Source organism: Megascapheus bottae, chromosome 10 (genome assembly GCF_031878675.1).
Source record: "Megascapheus bottae isolate mThoBot1 chromosome 10, mThoBot2.hap1, whole genome shotgun sequence".
In the NCBI taxonomy this organism is placed as follows: domain Eukaryota; kingdom Metazoa; phylum Chordata; class Mammalia; order Rodentia; family Geomyidae; genus Megascapheus; species Megascapheus bottae.
In genome coordinates this window covers 14,123,561-14,144,962 of record NC_143518.1, presented here as the reverse complement: position 1 = coordinate 14,144,962, position 21,402 = coordinate 14,123,561, and the positions used below count along the sequence as shown (strand labels likewise).

General features: G+C 33.6%; 1 protein-coding gene across 2 annotated transcripts in view; it reads right to left on the bottom strand.

The window, feature by feature from the left end:
• The window catches only part of Brinp3 (BMP/retinoic acid inducible neural specific 3), a 357,146-nt gene that overhangs the window by 165,371 nt on the left and 170,373 nt on the right, over window positions 1–21,402 (bottom strand). For both annotated transcript variants that reach the window (XM_090340206.1, XM_090340205.1), the window contains exon 3: window positions 10,186–10,376. In XM_090340206.1, the coding sequence (XP_090196332.1) occupies window positions 10,186–10,376 (191 nt within the window). The remainder of the gene's footprint in view (window positions 1–10,185; window positions 10,377–21,402) is intronic.

Genomic DNA, 21,402 nt, shown 5'->3' with positions numbered 1-21,402 from the left:
TTATTTATTTATTTATTTATTTATTTATTTATTTATTTATTTATTAGGCAGTCTGGGCCTAGGCACTGTCCCTGAGCTCTTAAGCTCAATGCTACCATTCTACCCCAGTGCCACTTCCTATTTTCTGGTGGTGAATTGGAGACAAGAGTCTCACGGACTTTCATGCTTCAGATCTCAGTCTCCTTTGTAGCTAGGTTTACAGGAATGAGCCTACAGCATCAGGCTTTCTTTCATTACTTTTACAAAGTTATTAGCCTTATTTAGTGTTTTTATTCATCTATTGAGAAAACATATGTCCAGTACTTTCTTCTAAAGTCTTTTTCTATGTCTTTTCTTGTAGGGAAAATATTATACAATCTAAATTTTCTTCAGAGAACTCTGTGTGAATTATGAATTACCCTATACACACATACATATATGTGTATATATATTTATTTACATACATAGATACAAAGAGTGAGCATATGCTTATTTTAAAAAGTGAATTAAAAATAATATGATTTGAAAATACTTCTCAATGTTAGAGAGATCCTCATATGAGTGGAAATGATGCTGAGGAAGGGGGTATACTCACTGTTTTAAAAGTCATGAAATTGCATGTACAAAAACCCTTACAGAATCAGGCCAAAGTGAATATAGGGTAATGGTGGCCTAAACTAATTAATATATAGAAGTGCTGTCATGCCTGTCTATGCAGGAGTCAAGTTATTCCCTTTGGCTTTACAGCATTAATAATTGTCTGTATAATCTATACCATGGTATTCTAAATCTGTTTAGATTTTTTTTCAGGATTTCATAATATAGGTTCTGCATATTGTTGGTTAGGTTAAATCCTAAAGATTTTTTTGAGGTTATTACAAATAAAGTTGCTTTACTAATTTGGGGCTCAATCTTATTGTTGGCAAACAGAAAAACTAATGATTTTAAACCCTGCTACTTTTGGCTCAGCCTTTCAATCTGTGAGGGGAGTAAGCCTACACTTTTCCTCTATGGATCTGATTTCTTTTAAGTTACATATAACTGTCATTATTTGCTAGTTTTTCACATTTTTAAGCCTTTTTAAAGTCATTCTTGCTTAATAAAGAAGAGTGTATTTTTAACTTTCATTGCAAATTTCTTGCAAGTATTCAAATATACAAATCCCTTAGAATCCTACATAAATGACAAGCAAGATTCAGATTAGGAAATTCAGTCAACAATAAAATTTTGTATTGAAAGATACTTCTTATTCATTAAAAAGAAAACGCTGTAGCCCATAGGCATGACATGAGTTTGAAAGGATTTCCACACATTTTGCAAACACTAAGTATGATTTTTGGAAACAATTCAATATTCTCAGTCCTTTAGAATGTGAAAAGGATTAACGATCACGTGTATAAAAAGATCCCACACAGAAATCTTGCAGCTGTGTCTTGTCCAACCAAAAGAGTAATCTTTTATGGACAATGAATGCCATATCAATGGTTGCATTCCTACAAAATGAGAATTAGAATGAAGTAAACAAAACTCAAAATTGTAATGCTACACAAATGTAGAACTTGATACTTTCAAGATATTGTGACTTTTTCTGTCATGCTTTCTGCTGTCCAGAAAAATGGAACTTGAAATATTAGGAGTTTACTTTTCACTTTATTTTTTCCTAAAGTTTGTTATTATGTGTGAGCTAATGGATAATAGAAGTAAAATTCTCAAAAAAATGTCAGAGAAATATGACTGGAAAAAGAATTAGATGAAATCTATCAGATTATATTTTTCTGTGCAATTAGTTTCCTCTTCTGGATGCAAACAGGCCTAGGTATTGGAATCATTTCCTCATTGTAAACATGCATGCAGAAAAGGAATGTGAACAAGTCATAAGGTGAGTTCTCTATATTTTAGTATTAAAAACAAAAATGTTTTGGACAGTAGCATATAGATGAACATATATCTATGGAGTGCTAAACACATAACAAAATGAATACCACATTCCAATGGGAACATTTCCTTTGACTTAACTTTCAGCATGGAAGACATCAACAAGAAATATTATAATGATCACAACTATTGAAATACATTATACATTATAAAAATAACCTTTTAGTTATAAATCTTGTAATTCTCTTTTTTGCTTTCATGTGAGTTTAATTTATTAAGAAATCTAGTTGAGTAAACCCTGTCTTACTGGAATAAGACTTTCAAATATGCCTTAAATAAAATTACAAATTTTATAATTTGCTAATAACATCCCCTTTTAGTACAAAGAAAATAGATTACTGTTAATCTCAAAGCATACAATAATTCTGATATTTTGTTTTAGTTTTTTCGGTCTTGGGAATTGAACTCGGCACTGTCCTGGAGCTTTCTCAAGGCTAGTGCTCTACCACTAAAACCACATAACTACTGGCTTTTTATGTGTGTGTGTGTGTGTGTGTGTGTGTGTGTGTGTGTGTGTGTGATAACCAGGGAGCTTTGTGCATGATAGGTGAGCACTCTACTGCTAGGCAACACAACTGACTCATGTATCACCTTTAACATATTAAAGACCCATAGAGTGTTATGAGAGGAACACAGTGTATTCGACACTAATAGTGATAAAAATAACATTTTCAGAAAACAATTTTCTGAAAAGTAGACCAAATTTTCAAAGAAAATACTTTTAAGGATCTACCAAACATCATAGAAAAGAAATAGCTAATCCCATATAACTGAAAAAGAAATTTGAAATTCTTCACATAACATTCTGACAGCTCATTGATCTTATCATTATTGAGTTCACAGAAAAGACTGAAAATTGTCTAAATTGCAATTCTAGCTATTCAGGAGGCTGAGACCCAAAGAAAGAGATTCAAAGCCTGCCTAGGCACTAAAGCCCATGAGACTCATCAGGAATTATCCATCAGAAAACTGGAAGTGGTGCTATGGCTCAGGAGGTAAGGAGATAGTCTTGAGTTGAAGACCTCAGGGACAACACCTAGGCCTAGAATTCAAGTCCCATGACAGACCAAAAAAAAGAAAAGATTATAAATAAGGATACTATGCCCCTTTTGTTCCTTTAGTCTTGACTTGTCTCACTCAACATGATTCACTCTAGATTCATTCACATCCCTGTGAACGAAGATCTAAAGGCCCATGGTATCCTTAATTTGTGGTATTAGATCCAAACATTACAAGAGCAATTACTCAATATTTGCATACCAAATGCTATGGACATGGTATTGGAAATATAAACACAACTACATAGACATAACAATTTATGACTCTATAGACATAATGTTTTATTACAGATTAATATGCATCTATGACATATAAACCCTCAGCCTAATTTTAATTATGTTCTAAAATCTAAGTGCCAGTGATTGTATATAGAGATTCCCTTTTTGAATACTTGTTTGTTAAACATGTCATTTGAAATATGATGTAAAATCAATGTTAATAAGTTATTTATTAAATAACAGAAAAAAGTTAAATAATACTAAGGTATAATTTGAAAAATATTATGTGCATAATTATAAATTGGTACTATTTTTTCCTACGATTAATTCTCAGAAAAGTGATTTCTTGCAGGTGGATTGTGGTTTGAATTTACATATAACTACAAACAGTACTGTTCAAGCTTCAAGTACCTGCTTATAAATCACCTAGGTAGTTTATGAAAATGTAGATTCTATTTCATTTAACTAGATTAGAAAAAGATATATATTTTTCTATCAAACTCCTAATTGTGAAAACATTGTTTGCTCATAGAGTAACGAGGTGACAAGCCATAAAACAATTCATTACTATGTTTAATGTCTGTCATTATCAGTGAACCGTGTGTTTCTTTAAGGATTCTCCTGAGCCTTTCTATTGTCATTGGTAGCATGGTATATAGTTATCAAACAGCAGACACATGATTTACCTTCGTCATCAATGTACTTTATAATAGAACCAGAAAAAAATCAAATCAAAGCTATTGTATGGCTTAATATTTATCTTTTACCTTGGTTGTTAGAAATGTGATTTAGATAGGGTAAACCAGAGGTTGTAATCTTATTTTTTTTAATTTACATACAGTTCATTTAGTTATTTAGCTATTTTTGGTTATGAATTGTGGGGAAAATGTACATAACGTTTTTTTGGGGGGGGGACATAGGACTTGAACTCGCCCTTGGCACTGTCCCTGAGCTCTTCTGCTCAAGGCTACCATCCTACACTTGAGCCCCAGCCCCACTTTGCTTTTTCTAATGATTAATTGAAGATGAGTCTCATGGTTTTATATTCCCTAGACTGGCTTTGAACCTTGATCCTAAGACCTCTACCTCCTGAATAGCTAGGATTAAAAGTATGAGTTACAACGCCTGGAAAATGTACCTAATTTTTATGAAAATGATAATTTTGAACTATTTGTTAAATCCGTAATGGTTATAAAAATATAAGAGGAATATATGAAAAAGAAAACCATTGAACAATGTGGTATTTATTTTCATGATTCCTTTAGATAAGATGCTTCAGAATTAATTTCCCTTTATCATTTTTATACGGTAAACATTATTCTGAAAAAGAAATTACTTTCTTTTTTCGAGTAACAATTCATATTTCTTTAGGACACATTGAAGGACCAAGTTTATTACATGTGTTAGAAAGAAACTTCCTCTATGATGTTACAAATTATACGTTTAGAACAGTGTGCTTTCGGGACATGGAGTTTGGACTAGTGGTAGAGAGAGGGCTTGCCTAGCATGCACGAAGAGCCCAGTTTGATTCCTTGGTTCCACATACTTAGAAGCCAGAAGTGGTGCTGAGGCTCAAGTGGTAGAGTTCTAGCCTTAAGAAAAATCCAAGGACAGTCCTCTGGCCCTGAGCTTAAGCCCAGGACTGGCAAAAAAAAAAAAATGCGCTTTCAACGATGATCATTGCAGCACTATTCACCATAGCAAAGATATGGAACCAACCCAAATGCCCCTCATTTGATGAGTGGATCAACAAGATGTGGTATTTATACACAATGGAATTCTATACTGCTGTCAGAAAGAAAGACAGCAGCCCATTTGTAAGGAAATGGAAAGACTTAGAAAAAATATTAAGTGAAGTAAGCCAGACTCAAAGGAACTTAGGCTCAATGGTTTCCCTCATTTGTCATAATCAGTAGAAACCTTGGGCTCCTAGCAGAGATTTACAATAGAACAAAACCTAGAGACATAAGGCCATATAGAATGACGCTAAATGAAAGGACCTCTAGGATATAGAAACAAAAACCATGCCATGAGTGATTGTTGTCCTTAATGTACTATGTTATCTCTCATCTCTTTGCTGTCCCTTGGCTATCTAATATTGTTATAGTATTTTACCTTGTTATCTGATGTATAGTATATATGCTTATTTGATTATTTGAAATTGGATAGGAAAGGGGGAAAACAAAATGAGGGACAGGGGTGGGAGAAGGGAAATGAAGACCAAGACAAGAGAAAGCGTATCAATGTTTGTGAAGTAATGCACCTTCTATCTGGTGAATATAATGTAACCTTTCTAATAATTACAATAAAATATATGAAAAAGTGTGCTTTTTGAGACAATACCAAGTAAAAATGAGAACGACAGCTGTTATTTGACTTTGAAAAAGGTTAAATACGATAGAGTATTAACTATAATCTCTATATACTTTCTACAGAACATTATTCATATAAGGGAAAGTTTGAACTGACTATTTCTGGAATTAAATTAGTATATTCAAAATTCATATGAGTTATAATAAAGCAAAAGAAAATGGCTAATTGATCTTCCTATAAAACTCATGACTATATAAAACTAGACGAAAATATTTTGTACAAGATTCAAGCTAGGGCTTGGAGTTTAGCCTAGTGGTAGAGTGCTTGCCTAGCATGCACGAGGACCCGGGTTCGATTCCTTGGTACCACATACACAGAAAAAAAGCCAAAAGTGGTGCTGAGGCTCAAGTGGTAGAGCTCTAGCCTTGAGAAATTCCAAGGACAATGCTCAGGCCCTGAGTTCATGGCCCATGACTGGCAAAAAAAAATATTCAAGCTAAATAACAGCTTTCTATTTTTATGTCAGTAATGAAGAAGTCATTTCCCTTTTACTAAAATTAACTATCTTTAGAAATTGACATTTAATAACATCATGACAAAAATATAGCTCCATAAGAAATCCTTTCAGAAAAAAATGTGATAATTAGTTGCAATTGGTGGCCAAATACTTTATATTTATATTTAAATATAAACATTGATACTTTTTAAAGTTGTCAAAGTAGTTTTGTCTTTCTTTCTCCCAGAATTGAATTGATTAAAGTTGTCCTAAATCAACAAATCTTATGCGATTATCAATTTTCACCTAGACAATATTTGGTTTACTTTTTGGGAAAAGATCTCTCTTAGAAAAGAAAATTTTTCCCTTTATACGGGAAGATATATTAAGTGATATTCATTGTGATCAGTTTTCTGTCTGCTCTTAGAGTGCCACTGTGAAAAAAAAACAAAAAACAAACAAACAAAAAAATGAATCCTGACTTCTACTATCTTCCTCTGTTGGTGGATATCCTTATGAAAAGAGAATGCAACTTTGTCTTCTAAGTGACACTGATTTGGGAGTGAAAAAGGTAACCATCACAGAGGTGGGATCTTGCAGCTATCTAGTAGTATGACTACTTGAATAAATCTGTTTACATCTGGAGATGATGGAGAGACATATTTAATATTATTGTACACTTTTGCTATGATAGCTTTTAATTATTTCAAGAATATTTGATCTTTATCATTCTTAGTTGCCTTTAAATTAATCTAGAAATCAGAGGTGGAACATATATGTTGGCCACTTTCATCCCTTTATTTAAAATCCGTTATGTAAGACTTTTCTATGCTTTCTTCCTGTCTTTATATGTAACAAATCCAATACAGCTTTGTTTAAATATTTTTATACATTGTACCACATTGGATTATATTGCAAAAAGAGAAATTAAAATATTGCATATCTAAGAAACAATATATTCGACAAGTGCATTTGTTTCAAGATTTGTTCCATAAATTGAGGATTTTATTTTAGAAATTTAAATACTAATGAATTTTAGATATCACTGTCCAAAAGTCAGCAAGCTTGATTACAGCATTGATAAATTTCTGATAGTTGTAAAATGAAATAACTGGAAACATACATTGAAGATTTTAATTGAAGATGTTCTCTATAGGGAAAAAATATAATCACTTTGGTTGTCATAAAATATCCCACAAAATATGAAATATATCAACTTTTTATGTTTCATTTACAATATGAGTCGCTAAATAATTTTGGGGGGTAAAAAAGCAATTTCAAAATCTCAATAGGCTGAGATCTGAGGGTTAAGGTTCAAAGCCAGTCAGAGCATAAAAGAACTTCTAAGACTTTTATCTCCAATTACCATCTAGAAAGCAGGAAGTGAGGCTTGGCTCAAGAGTAGGGTGGTAGCCTTGATCTGAAGACCTCAGGGACAGTGCCAAGGGCCACACACACAAAAAAAGTATTTCCATTTTTACATGTTCAGCCATGCTAGATACACTAAATGAAAAAAAAAGCAAAGTAAATTCAGTAAATTTAGATTTTGAAAGGTATCTTTGCAAAATAACTGGCTTTATTCTATACAATGTTAATTATATGAATATGTATGCATATATACTGTAACTCATCATTAAGGTAAATGCATGCATACTTATGCCTGTCACAAAGGTCTTCTACTTCCCATTTGCACCAATATTAACAAATGCATAAACATTTTTAAACTTAAAATATTCAACTGTTAAAAAAATTCTGTCCATCGGGGGGAGAGTTTACCGTAGTGGTAGAGTGTTTGCCTAGCATGCACGAAGACCCGGGTTCGATTCCTTGGTACCACATAATAGAAAAAAGCCAGACATGGTTCAAGTGGTAGATCTCTAACCTTGAGAAAGCTCAAGTATAGTGTTTAGGCCCTGAGTTCAAGGCCCAGGACTGGCAAAAAAAAAAATCTGTCCATTGGGGGTTTGAGACTGCAGTTTGGTGGCAGAGCACTTGCCTAGTATTCATGAAGGCCTATGTTTGATTGCTCAGTACCACATAAAAATAATAATAATGTCATAAAAAATCTCTAGGGTCTGGGAACATGGCCTAGTGGTAAAGCACTTACCTAGCATGCATGAAGACCCAGGTTCAATCCTCCGTACCACATACATACAAAATGCTAGAAATAGTGCTGTGGCTCAAGTGGCAGAGCTCTACCCTTAAGAAAGCTTAAGGATAGTGCCCAGGCCCTGAGATCAAGCCCCAGGCCAGGCAATCATCATCAACATCATCATCATCATCATCATCATCATCATCATCATCATCATCATCTCTCCCCTGGAAGAAGGGGGTCAGGAATCAATATCAGCTATTATCTGCCAATACATTATGTGGCAAAAGTTAATGGAGAACTGCTATAGTCATACAACTAAACTGTCCTTTTTGCCTAGCACCTATATCATGTTGATATTTTGATGTTAGGTAGAAGAATTACATTTCCTAATTGTGCCTGGAAAAATGTGCCTTTTCTAACTTACTTGGGAACTGATACACTCCAGTTATGAACCTTGTGAATTCACCAATTTTAGCCTTTTGATTTCTGTCCATCCATATTCTCTCCGTATTAAATATCAACTATTCTATGTAAACCTTTTAAACTTTTACATTTTCCTGTGTACTGGACAATCTAGTGCTTGCTTGAAGCATGATGAGATTTATTGACTTTATTTCCATACAGTATATAGAAAACAATGAATGGTACAATAATTGCTATAAAATCATAGTGTTTTGAAATGACAAACATCGTTACAGGTCATTTGCTTTTAATAAGATAGTAGTATATAAAGTATAGATAGATACCTAGATTTTAAGTGGGGAGTTATAGATTTCAACTAAGACAGAAGCATGACTTAGTGCTGTTCATCAAAAGGCCCATCTGAAAGGATTTTTTAGATTTATTGTAGAATCAAATTAATGGCTTCATTGTCTGGTGATCCACGTATGAAGAAAAGAGTTGGGTGTGATTGCATTCTGGAATAGTAAGGTGCACTGACTTTCTGAAAATTAGATTTGCAAGACAAACCAAGAGAAGACAGTGGTGAAAAATGAGGCAAAAGCAGCAGCTGTCAGCACTGTACCATTGGTGACCACCAGCCCAGCTCCTGTACACTCAAGGAAAAAGCTGCAATGATGCAGTACTGATTTCTCAGTGTTCCTGTCCAGGTTAATATGACCTTCCTCTATTTCTAAATCAAACATACAATTTTATATTAAAGAATTTATACACCCAAAGCAGGGAAAGAACCAACAACAAAAGAGAATTATAGGCCAATCTCTCTGATGAACACAAGAGGCAAAGCTTCTCAATAAGATACTAGCCAACAAAATCCAGAAACAAATTTAAAGAATACACTGTGATCAGGTAGGCTTCATCCTACAAAAATCTTTATAAAAAGCAACTCATATATAAAATAATATGAAGAAAATTCTGAGCTATTTTTAAGTCTGGGGAAAATGTCCTATTTCACATATTATAAAATATCTCTCCAAATAACATGTTAGTTTTCAAGTTGCTGACTCATGTATCACCATGATAAACCTACATGTGACAATATTCAAAACAGGATTCTTATCTTTTACAGGTCTATAAACTGAATAAAAAAGAAATGATATCATGATTTCTTTGTTCATGTTATGAATCATCCTTGAGATTTCTCATTTTCCATGATGTATCAGCCTCAATGATAAATACTAAGTGATTGTTATATATATATATATATATATATATATATATATGTAGATATACTAAAATTTTGTTTTTAAACATTCAGTCTAGGAAATTTCTTTTATTCCTTGTAACCAGAACCACTGCTTCTCACCTGGGATTGGTCCCTAGCCAATTTTTAATGTTGAATTTGACATATTACTTTATACAGAGTATAATCATTCCTATGTTGAATGGGTGTTTAGTAATTAATAACCATTAGGCAGTCTAAGTGATATTCAATTCTGTCATGATTTTGAACTCTGTACAAAGTACAAGATCCTTGGGAAATATGCTGGACAAATGAATGACTGATATATATATATATATGTATATATATATGGTTATTAAGAAGGCAGACATCAGAATTATACACTTATGTGATTACACAGTTTGATGCAGAAGCACAAATAAACACAAATAATTTTAAAGAGTCGTACCTCCCAGAGTAGCAGATAGCAAGAAATGAGTCCCATATTTCTTGATAAGGTTTTCTGTGATTTGCTGAAGGGTTGGTCGACGTCCCAAAACTCTTATGTTGCGGAAGAATTCAGGGGCAAGAGGCAGAGGGGAGCCAAGGAAATTTCTTCTCTCAACTGCAATGTTATTTACTTTCCAGCGGCCAAACTCCCTGAAAAGGAAATTTATTTTTATTCATAAGTGCATCATTTATCTGAGTGTTTCTCATTTGAAAAGTTCACTTGGTAGTTTAGCTAAGGTCACTACATTACAATGACTCTAGCTTGTAATAATATGTCATGCACTATGAAAAGAAGAAGCAATGTTTGTAATTTATTTAACTGCAATGAATCCTCAAGTCTAAGTCATGTAGAGCAAAAATAAGGCACCAAAAGTGAACAGCATCTACTGACATATTTTCCCCAGGGAATGATGTATCCACAAAATAAAGTTTCATTATGCAATGAATTTGAATGTAGGCTTACTTAAAAAAGGAGATAGGAAAGTCTAAAGTAATATTTTCTTTATGAATATTTTCTATAAAAAGAAAAAAACAGGTTTTCCTTTTTTCTCTTTAAAGTAAGAACGTGTAAGTCCCTTATGGGGGATAATATAGACATGTAGAAAATCTTCATAAACACAACTGAAAATAAATCGCATATTTCACTTATTTTTGTTTGTTTTTCACTATAATCATTACTTTTAACACTGAAGCCCAAGTAACATTCTGAAACCCAAATTCAAGTTGATTAGCAATTTCTCAGTGTGCAACGTAAAATTCTTGGAACATTATGTTCTTTTTCTCTCCAAGCAGAGAAAAGGCCAGCAGAATTATTTTTTATAAATCCACATTATAAAAGCATATCTTCCTATTTTAATATTGAGTTAAAATTAACTTCATACTTTAGAAAACTCTGATGAAATACATCACCTGATATCAATCACTCAAATATTTTCTCAAGAAGAACTCTTTATCAGAGTTCAGCATTTTATCAATGCTAAACAACTGAGTTTAATAATCACTTTTTTGGTTTTTACTCTATTCAGTAAATATAATAATAATTTTTTGGCAGTTGTAAAGTGTGAAATCAGAGATGCCACTTGAGTCTCTCTGTAAGCTATAATATCTTATATTATTTACATATTTTCTCTAAAATGCTTTCATTATGCCAGGCCCATGCATAGTTAGGGATACAATTGTGGATGTGATCCCTCCTATCCTAGCCAAATAAAGTACAACTTTGAGGGAAGCATTAAAAATAAAACAAATAAAAACAAGTATGTAATTTACTTTAAAAAAAAAACATCAGTTTGTAATAAGTCTGAGACTCAGGGGTAAAAGAACTACAGGCAGTGTGGCTCTATTTTGTATTAAATTTCAGAGAGCACAATGCTCAAATGGCAACATCATAAACAACCTTTACTGAAAAAGAGCTACTAGATGCCAAGTAGGAAACAGATTTACAGATTCATGAGAAAAAGAAGAGTGTGGATAGAACCACCTGAGACTGAGAGGTAAGACCTAATATTCTAAGGAGAAATATTCTGACACACGTTGTGAGTTTTAAAAAGCTTTCTTTTGAAAACTAATTATAAAGTTAGAGTCACTGTGGAATCTAGGAATGATTTTGATCTGAATATCAAGTAACTTTCTGCTTCCTCTGGTGAGAAGACTGTACTCTCTATGTGCAATCTAAATATTTTTATTAGTGTGTTTCTCTTGATTATTTTAGAATATCAGTATGTATTAGATTCATCTGGTAATTCTTCTGATGTTTTTCTGACTCAGATTCTCAAGTTAGAACAACAGTATGCATTTTTATTAAATTAATTGTTAGCATATACTAGTTGTATAAAATAATGGGTTTTATTATGATGCAGCCATTCTTTGAGTAGATTACACTCCCTTTCTGCATTTTCCTCTCCTTCTCATTCTAAGGATTTAAAGACTGGAATAGTATATTATTTGTAGAAAATATCAATAGGTAGCAACTCAGGAATTAAAACCAGGAAGCAAAAAGAGAAAAGAAGTAGCATCCCCGGCTTGCACATCTACTTTCCTATGTGAAGTTATCATTTAAAAAAAAAAAAAAAAAAAAAAAAGGAGACAGCTTCATCTTCTGCCCTCTTCCTTGAGATCTTTTTTTTTTTTTTTTTTGCCAGTCCTGGACTTGAGCTCAGGGCCTGAGCACTGTCCTTGGACTTTCTCAAGGCTAGAGCTCTACCACTTGAGCCTCCGCACCACTTCTGGCTTTTTTCTATGTATGTGGTACCGAGGAATCGAACCCGGGTCTTCATGCATGCTAGGCAAGCACTTTAACCACTAGGCCAAACTCCCAGCCCCTTCCTTGAGATCTTAAGTAACCACAAGGATCCTCAAATTAGAGAGACAGAAAACTGAAAGGCCAAGAAAATCCAAGTACTCATCTACTTTCCCAATAGTTTAAGTAAATAAGAGATGTCTCTATATTTTAGAATGACATGACCACCTGTAATTTTCCATCCCAGGAAGAATAAAGTGCGCAAAGCACAGCTGCCCATTTCAAAGTCTTTACCTCCCATTTTCCTTCATGGAGAAGAAGGAATGTTTCTCCTTTCCATTTCTTGTTATTCTGTTGTACTAAATCAATTCCTGCTGTAACTCTACCATGTGACAATCTCCTTTGGTGAGACATCCTGAAATACTTCATGTATGGATCTCCAGAATTTATAATCTGCTATGGAAATTTGGAAGGTGAGATTGAGAAGATACTTCCTCTTTCCAAGTGTTCATCTGTCAATTTCATGCCATTAAAAAAATAAGATTCTGCATAGCAGAGAAAATATAGGATATTGTCTTTCTCAATTTGGCTTAATTTTCTTAACAAGATGATCTTCAATTCCATCATTCAAAGAAAGAGTCATTTTTTTTCTCTTTTTGTATGCAATTATAAACTTTTAATACAAATGCTAATGATTTTCTTCTGGCGATCATATTTAAAGAAACTGCTAATCTAAATGGGATTTTGTTTTCTTCTACTTACTATCCACAGATATTTTGTCTACACTACTATTAAAGAAAACAGCGACAGCAATTATCCCTCACTTATCATGAAAGAAATGCAAATAAAAATACACCAAGATATCTTCTTATGTAATAAGGACTATCACAAAAAATATAAAAGACAGCAAACACTGTTGAAAAATATGAAGACAGAGAACTTAGAAGACTGAGAATGGAAAGGGATGTGATTACAGAGAACAATATGGAAGTTCTCAAAAAATGTAAAATACAAATTCCATGAAACCTAGAAATTTCATTTCTGGACATACACTCAAGAAATAAATGAAACCATTATGCTTCCATCACTGCAGGAGACACACCTGCACTCCCATGTGAAAGGCAGGTACTCACACATGACAGGAATGAAAACCTCCTAAATTTCCTTCAAATGAAAGGAGAAAATACAGGATAGATGAAAGACAGTGCTGGCAGAAATGTCTACATACATGTGCAGGAAAATGAAGTTGGATTCTTATATATTACCGTGCACCAGAATGACCTTAAAATAGATAAAATATTTCAATATAAAATCAGATACCCTCAACTCATCACAGTCCAAAACTTTTAATAAGGGCCCAGAAACAAAAGAAATCAAAGAAAGGGTGAATAAATGAGTTTGCATTAAACTTCAAAGCCTCTGAATAGCAAAAGACATAGTTAGCAAGATCAAAAGTCCATCGTTTGCAAAAAACATTGTCACTAGCTATACAACAGACACCTCATATCTAAAACATGCTTAGAACTCAAAAACAAATCCTCACAGAAACAACCACTCCATTAATAAGTGGAATAAAGACTTTAAGAAACACTTTTCTGAAGAGTAATTAAGAATGGTTAACAGACACATGAAGAAGTGTTCAAGATCTCGGGCCATGAGAGAAATGCAAATCAAAACAATGCTGACATTTAACCTAATTGCAGTTAGAACTGTCATTATCAATAAATCTAATAACACATGCTGGTGGGGATGTGACCAACAGGGAACACTACTACCCTATGGGTGGGAACCTATACTTGTTCACCTAGCTGGAAATCAGTATGGAGCCTTCTCAAACATATACCTTCCCTATGACCCAACAATCCCACATCTAGGCATTTACCAGAGACAAAGGTGAGACAAAGAACAAAGGATGAACCAAGGCACCGAAATACTCACAAAATATTATGTTAGAAATGAACTTTACAATTAGGGAGGAAGGGGAGTTGAAGGAAGGGAAAGTGTGAGAAACAAAATGCAGGAGGGGATAACAACATTTGACAAGAATTTTACTTATTTCCTTACTTATGTAACTGTAAGCCCTGTGTACATTAACTTTACAATAAAATGAAATTTTAGAAAACTACATTAAAAGAAGAAAATACAGTATACATACACTCATATCATGGACCACTACTCTGCTGAAAATAAATAGATGAAATCCCATTGTTTTTAACATGAATGGCATGGAATATAATAACTATATAAAGCACAATAATCTAAGCATAGGGAGACAAGTTTCAAATCATGTGGTCATCGGTAGAAGAGATAAAAAGAATGGTGATCACAAAAGGGTAAAGAGCATGATAAAAGAAATCATACTGATCTTTGCAGTTCACCAGGAAGCACAAAATACATGAGCTGAAAAAGAAATTCTGCCATGTAAGTTTAACATGATTGGAATTTTAGTCTGGTTGTTAAGTTGCTTTTGTTGCAATATTGTAAACTACATCATTACTCATCTATTTTAATTGTGAGGAAAGTGTAAAAAGTCACAAGGAATTAGAGTTTGCATGTAAATTAGAAACTTGAGGGTAAAGTTTATTATTTTCCACTTCCTGAAGAAGATTCATTTGAGTTACACCTAGCCCTTGCATTCATTAACTTCTGTGAAAACAAACAACAAGCAAACATGGAACACAAGCTGGTGGTACAATGATCATAATGAGAAAATTTTACCTACCGGCATCTTTGGACTCCATCCAGATGTGGAGTGCTTACATTAAATAAGAACATTATTGTAGCTGTCTAAGTAGGGCATTTTACTTAGAATGTTATCACAGAACATAAATGTTTCCCCATCATAACCTTTGGATGTCTTTAAATGAAGCAGCTACAGTCATTAGAATTTAATTTAACCTGGCCCCTTCAGAGGCACCAGTACTTTGTAGAACACTCAAAGGGCTGTAGGAAGTGCAGCCAAAACATTGCTTTGAAAATGGGCATTTTGGCTTTAACAAGCCTCTATTATTTTATTAAGATTGTATACTTGCCTACAGAAATTGTGGACTTTTTAGTTTCTATTATTTGCATCCACATAGTGTTTATTGTCATAAGTGTTTACTGTGCATTCAGTTGTATTCATTTCACAATAAGTTAGAAATGAAGAATAATTTCATGAAATTTTACTTCATAATTGTCACATAATAGCTGCAAATTCATTGAACTATTACAATATTAATTGAATTGAGTATGAACACATGTATGTGGCTCATCTAAATTTTAACTATCAGAATTTCTTTAAATGTACAAATGCATATAGTGTTCTCACAAGAAAATGAATTGGTACCTGTTAGTATTGGAAATACTGAACTCTGTATAACTAATAAAGCCATCTATTTTCTTTCAGTTCTGGGGCTAGTACTCCACCACATGAATGACAGCATCACTTCTGACTTTTTCTGTGTGTGTAGTGTCGAGGGAAGGAACCCAGGACTTCATGCATGCTAAGCAAGCACTTTATCACTAGGCCACACTTCCAGGTCAAAGCAGTCAGTTTTTAAAAGAAGTGGGTTTAGTTGCTGAAAATGCCAGTTTTGGGGGGCTATCAATTTACACTGAAGAAAATTATATAGGGCAGAGAGTTTGGCCTAGTGGTAGAGTGCTTGCCTAGCATGCACAAAGGCCAAGGTTCATTTCCTTGGTACCACATACATAGAAAAAAAAAAGCCACAGATGGTGCTGGTACCATCTGTGGCTCAGATAGTAGAGATCTAGCCTTGAGAAAGCCCAAGAACAGTGCTCAGGCCCTGAGTTCAAGCCTGAGATTGGCCAATAAAAAAAAGTCATATAATCTATTAAAAGTTACGATTGCACTGGTTCCTACATTGATGCATTTGCAAGCTTATAATTTTAAATGTGTTGATATTCATTAAATTTGCAGATAACAAAATATTAAAAAGTATATTATTAACCCGGGTGCGGTGGCTCACACCTGTAATGCTAGCTACTTAGCAGGCTGAAAACTGAAGTTCAAGGTTCAAAGCCAGCCCGGGCATAAAAAGGACCTGAGACTCTTATCTCCAATTAACATCTAGAAAATGGAAGTGAGGCTTGGCTCAAGGGTAGGGTGGTAGCCTTGAGCTGAAGAGCTTAGGGACAGTGCCCAGGCTGAATTCAAGCCCCATGACTCACAAATGTGTGTGTGCGTGTGTGCGTGTGTGCGTGTGTGTGTGTGTGTGCGCATGCGCGTGAGTGTATTTAATGCACTATTCTGCAAATACAATCTAAATGTATTTAGTAGCATTGACTTTCCAATTATACCTGTGTAAGCATACTGATCTTAAGAAGCACAACAGATAATCAATATCAATGTTTCATAATTTTATTGTACTTAACTGTTACATTTCTAATCAGATTTTAGAAAAAAATAAACTTGCTGTATAGCTTCCACATATCACAAATCTCATTATTTTCGTTTCAGCTGGAACATTTTAATGTCCTGAATTACGGGAATGGCCATAACTTTGAAGCCAGAATTTTTAATCAATTAAATGGTAAACAATTGAAGGAGCACAGAATCTACTATTTTTTCATTTTTCCTTACTATACACAACTTCTTTTTCTCCTCCTTCTCAATTAACATTAGTGTGTTTCTCAAAGCTTATGAGGTAATTTTGGAGAGGGCTAGGTTTTTAGTGAAATGAAATTATGAAATTAAACAATAGAAGCTCATAGCAATAAATAAACATAAATTACATAAGTTTCTATATGCACAAGTTTAGTATGCAGCAATCAGTGAGTGATGATATATTTGAAAGATCCATCAATCTCAGGGCAGACTAAAGAAGACAATTGTAATGATTGAAACATTAGCCATTTCAATTCCGTAAATGTTTTTGGGCTGTGAACTCTGGATAATATCATTGACTCAAATATGTTGGAGGAAAGTAGGAGAAAAGAGAGAGTGAGGGTAGCATTTTTCAAGAAATATACTCATTGCTTTAAATATGTAACTATAATCTCTCTGTCACCTGGACAATTAAGTTAAATTAATAACAACAACAAAAATAGTTGAAGGTGTACTTAGTGAGAAATTTAATATAAATAGCCTGGTTTGTGGATAATCATACAATGAAATATGTTAAAGCCTTATGGCTACAAAACAAAATGATCTTGCTTCATATTATATATACATTAATCATGTTTTACAATTTAACAGTATTTTATTCAAACTTTAAAATAATTCATGGAAGTGTATGAAACTAGAGCAAATAATGTTGCATGAGATAAGTTAAAACCAAAGGGGAAAAATGACACATGATCTCCTTGATATGTGGATATTAGTTCCAAACAGTACAAGAGTGATGACTCAATATTTGGGCACCCAAGGTTATAGACATGGTCTTGGAGATATAAACAAAACTACATAGACATATGGAATATATGCTCTACAGACATAGTGTTATATTACATAGGTCAATATGTATTTATGACATACAAACTCTCAGCTTAATTTTAATTATATTCTAAAATGTATGTGCCAGTGATTGGACAGTGGTTCCTTTCTGAAATCATGTTTGTTAAACATGATATTTGAGGGGCCGAGAGTTTGGCATAGTGGAGTAGTGCTTGCCTACCATGCACAAAGACCGAGGTTCGATTCCTTGGTACCACATACATAGAAAACAGCTGGAAGTGGTGCTGTGGCTCAAGTGGTAGAGTTCTAGCCTTGAGAAAAATTCAAGAATAGTGCTCAGGCCCTGAGTTCAAGCCCCACAACTGGCAAAACAACAACAACAACAACAACAACAACATGATATTTGAACTATAATATAGAAAACAGTGTTAATAAAATATTTTAATATAAAAACAATAATAATTGGTGGAAAATTCAGTCATTATAAAAACTGTAATTAATCTCAAATTTATATTGATTTAATAATTCCAAAATTTTTATCCATATAATGGTATATCTGTATTTGTAAATGGCAAAATGAAATAATGCACGTATTAAGTATTCATATTTAAACCAACATACATGTCTCTCATTTTTCCACTTTCTCTTTCTCACTCTATAAATGTGTGATTAATAATTTTGTTAGTTGGATGAAAAGAGAAATACTAATAAAAATATGACATTTATGATTTTCATAATCTGTTAAAATTCTACATAGATTTATTGAAATTTTCCATAATACTCATATAATAATGCAGACCTGGTAATTATTAATAAATGTGGACAAGAAAAATCATAACTATAACTGAACTAAAATAAAATATCTACTTTGATCTTTTTAAAAAAGCAAATTATTTGGTGGGAAGTTTGGCCTAGAGATATAGTGCTTGCCTAACATGCACGAAGACCTGGATTTGATTCCTTGGTACCACATACGTAGAAAAAAGCCAGAAGTGGTGCTGTGGCTCAAGTGGTAGGGCTCTAGCCTTGAGAAAGCTAAAGGACAGTACTTAGACCCTGAGTTCAAGGCCCAGAACTAGCAAAAAAAGGAAACAAATATAGATTAGCCTCTTAAAATTTAAATTTATAGCTTCTGCAGTAATTATATTAGTTCTTCAGTACAAAATATTTATATTTCATTAATTACATTAAGTATTTTAGTTTTCCAAGAGAATACATTTGAGTCAAACAAATAACGTTGTGAATTCCTTCTTTACAATTCAAATTAGATACTTCAAATCTTGTATTGAACTTTGTGTTATAATCTATTGGTGCATAAAAATCCTCCTTACTAAGAACAGATGATGATATTCATCATTTAGTGGTTTCAGACTAAAATTTATGAAACCTAAGTATAAGGATGTATACGACATTTTTTACATCATACTAAGTTTTGGTACCTATATAATTACGAATTCACAAGCATTTGTTAATTATTTAAATAAATATAAAAATATTGTTGATAAAGTAGAGAAATAATAATAATCTTAGCCACTCTTAAAACTGAGATCTTAGAATCAAGGTATGACACAGAAAGGAGTTCCTTAACTCCAATTAAAAACTACAGGGGCCTGGATGGTAGCTCAGTGGTAGAGAGCTTTCCTAGCATGGTGAAAGACTTTAGTTTGTTCCTTGGTACCTCATACACAGAAAAAGGCTAGAAGTGATGCTGTGATTCAAGTGAGAGAGAGCTATCCTTGAGAAAGCCCAAGTACAGTGCTAAGGCCCTTAGTACAAGCCCCAAGACTGGCAAATTAAAAAGAAAAAAAAAAAAGAAAAGAAAAGAAAATCAGAACAGAAGTGCAGCTATGTCTCAAGTTGTAAAGTGCTCGCCTTGAGCATAAAAAGCTCAGAGACAGGGCCCAAGCTCTGTTTAAAATACAAAAGTAGCACATACACACACATTAGTAACAAATAATATACCATTAGGTATGCGGTTCTACTTCTGGATCTGCTGTTCTGTTCCATTGATCTTCTGGTCTGTTCTTGTGCCAATACCATGCTATTTTTATTATTATGGTTCTATAGTAGAGTTTGAAGTCTGGTATTGTAATACTACCAACATTGCACTTTTTTGCCTAGAATTGTTTTGGCTATTCTAGGTCTTTTCTTGTTCCATATGAACCTTTGGATTGTATCTTCTATTTCAGTAAAGAATGTCTTTGGAATTTTGATGGGGATTGCATTGAATTTGCATATCAATTTTGGCAGTATAGCCATTTTCACTATGTTGGTTCTCCCTAACCATGAGCATGGGATGTCTTGCCATTTCCTGGTGTCCTCTTTAATTTCTTTCATTAGGCTTTTATAGTTTTCATTGAATAGTTCCTTTCCATCTTTGGTTAAGTTAATTCCTAAGTATTTTATTCTTTTGGGGGCTATTAGGAATGGAATCATTTTCTTGATTTGGCCGTCTGTTTGTGTATTGTTGGTGTACAAGAAGGCTACTGACTTCTGAAGGTTAATTTTTGTATCCTGCCACTTTGCTAAAGTAGTTTATTAATTCTAGGAGTTTGGGAGTGGAGCTTATTAGTTCACTCAAGTAGAGGATCATGTCATCTGCAAATAGGGATAGTTTAATTTCTACTTTCCCTATGTGGATCCCTTTGATGTCCTTTTCTTACCTTATTGCTCTGGCTAAGGGTTCTAGCACTATACTGAAGAAAAGTGGAGAGAGTGGGCATCCCTGTCTAGCTCCTGATTTTAAGGTAAATGGTTCCAGTTTTTCACCGTTTAGTATAATACTGGTTGTGGGTTTGTCATATATGGCTTTAATTATTTTAAGGAATGTACCTCTTTTTTCCTATTTTTTCTAGTGCTTTCAACATGAATGGATGTTGTATTTTGTCAAACACTTTCTCCGCAGTGCAGAGAAATTATCATGATTCTTATCCTAAGCTCTATTGGTGTGATCCAGAACTAGAACCACATACCTATAGTCAACTTGTATTTGACAAAGGAGCCAAAGATATACAGTGGAACAAACACAGCCTATTCAATTATTGGTGCCAGCAAAACTGGGCAGCTACACAAAGAAAACTAAAAATTGACCCTAGTCTTTCGCCAAGCACAAGCATTAACTTGTGACCAGAAACTGTGAAACTGTTACATGATAGAGAGGAGAGACACTGGAACTCGTAGGCACAGGCAAAAGGTTCCTGAACAGAATCGCAGAGTCACAGCAGATTGGAGAGCAACTTGAAAAATGGGACTACATAAAAATAAAAAGTTTCTGCAAAGATAAAAGCATAGCCACAAAAGTAGAGAGACAGACAACCAACTGGGAAAAGATATTTACCAATAATACATCTGACAAGTGCTTAATATCCAGTATCTACAGGGAACTCAAGAAACTAATTCCCCCCCCCCACGAACCCAACAAACTATTTACTAAATGGGCAAGGGAACTAAAGAGAGTCTTATCAGAAAAAGAGATTAAAATATCAGAAAAGCATATGAGAATATGCTCATCATCCATGGTCATAAAGGAAATGCAAATA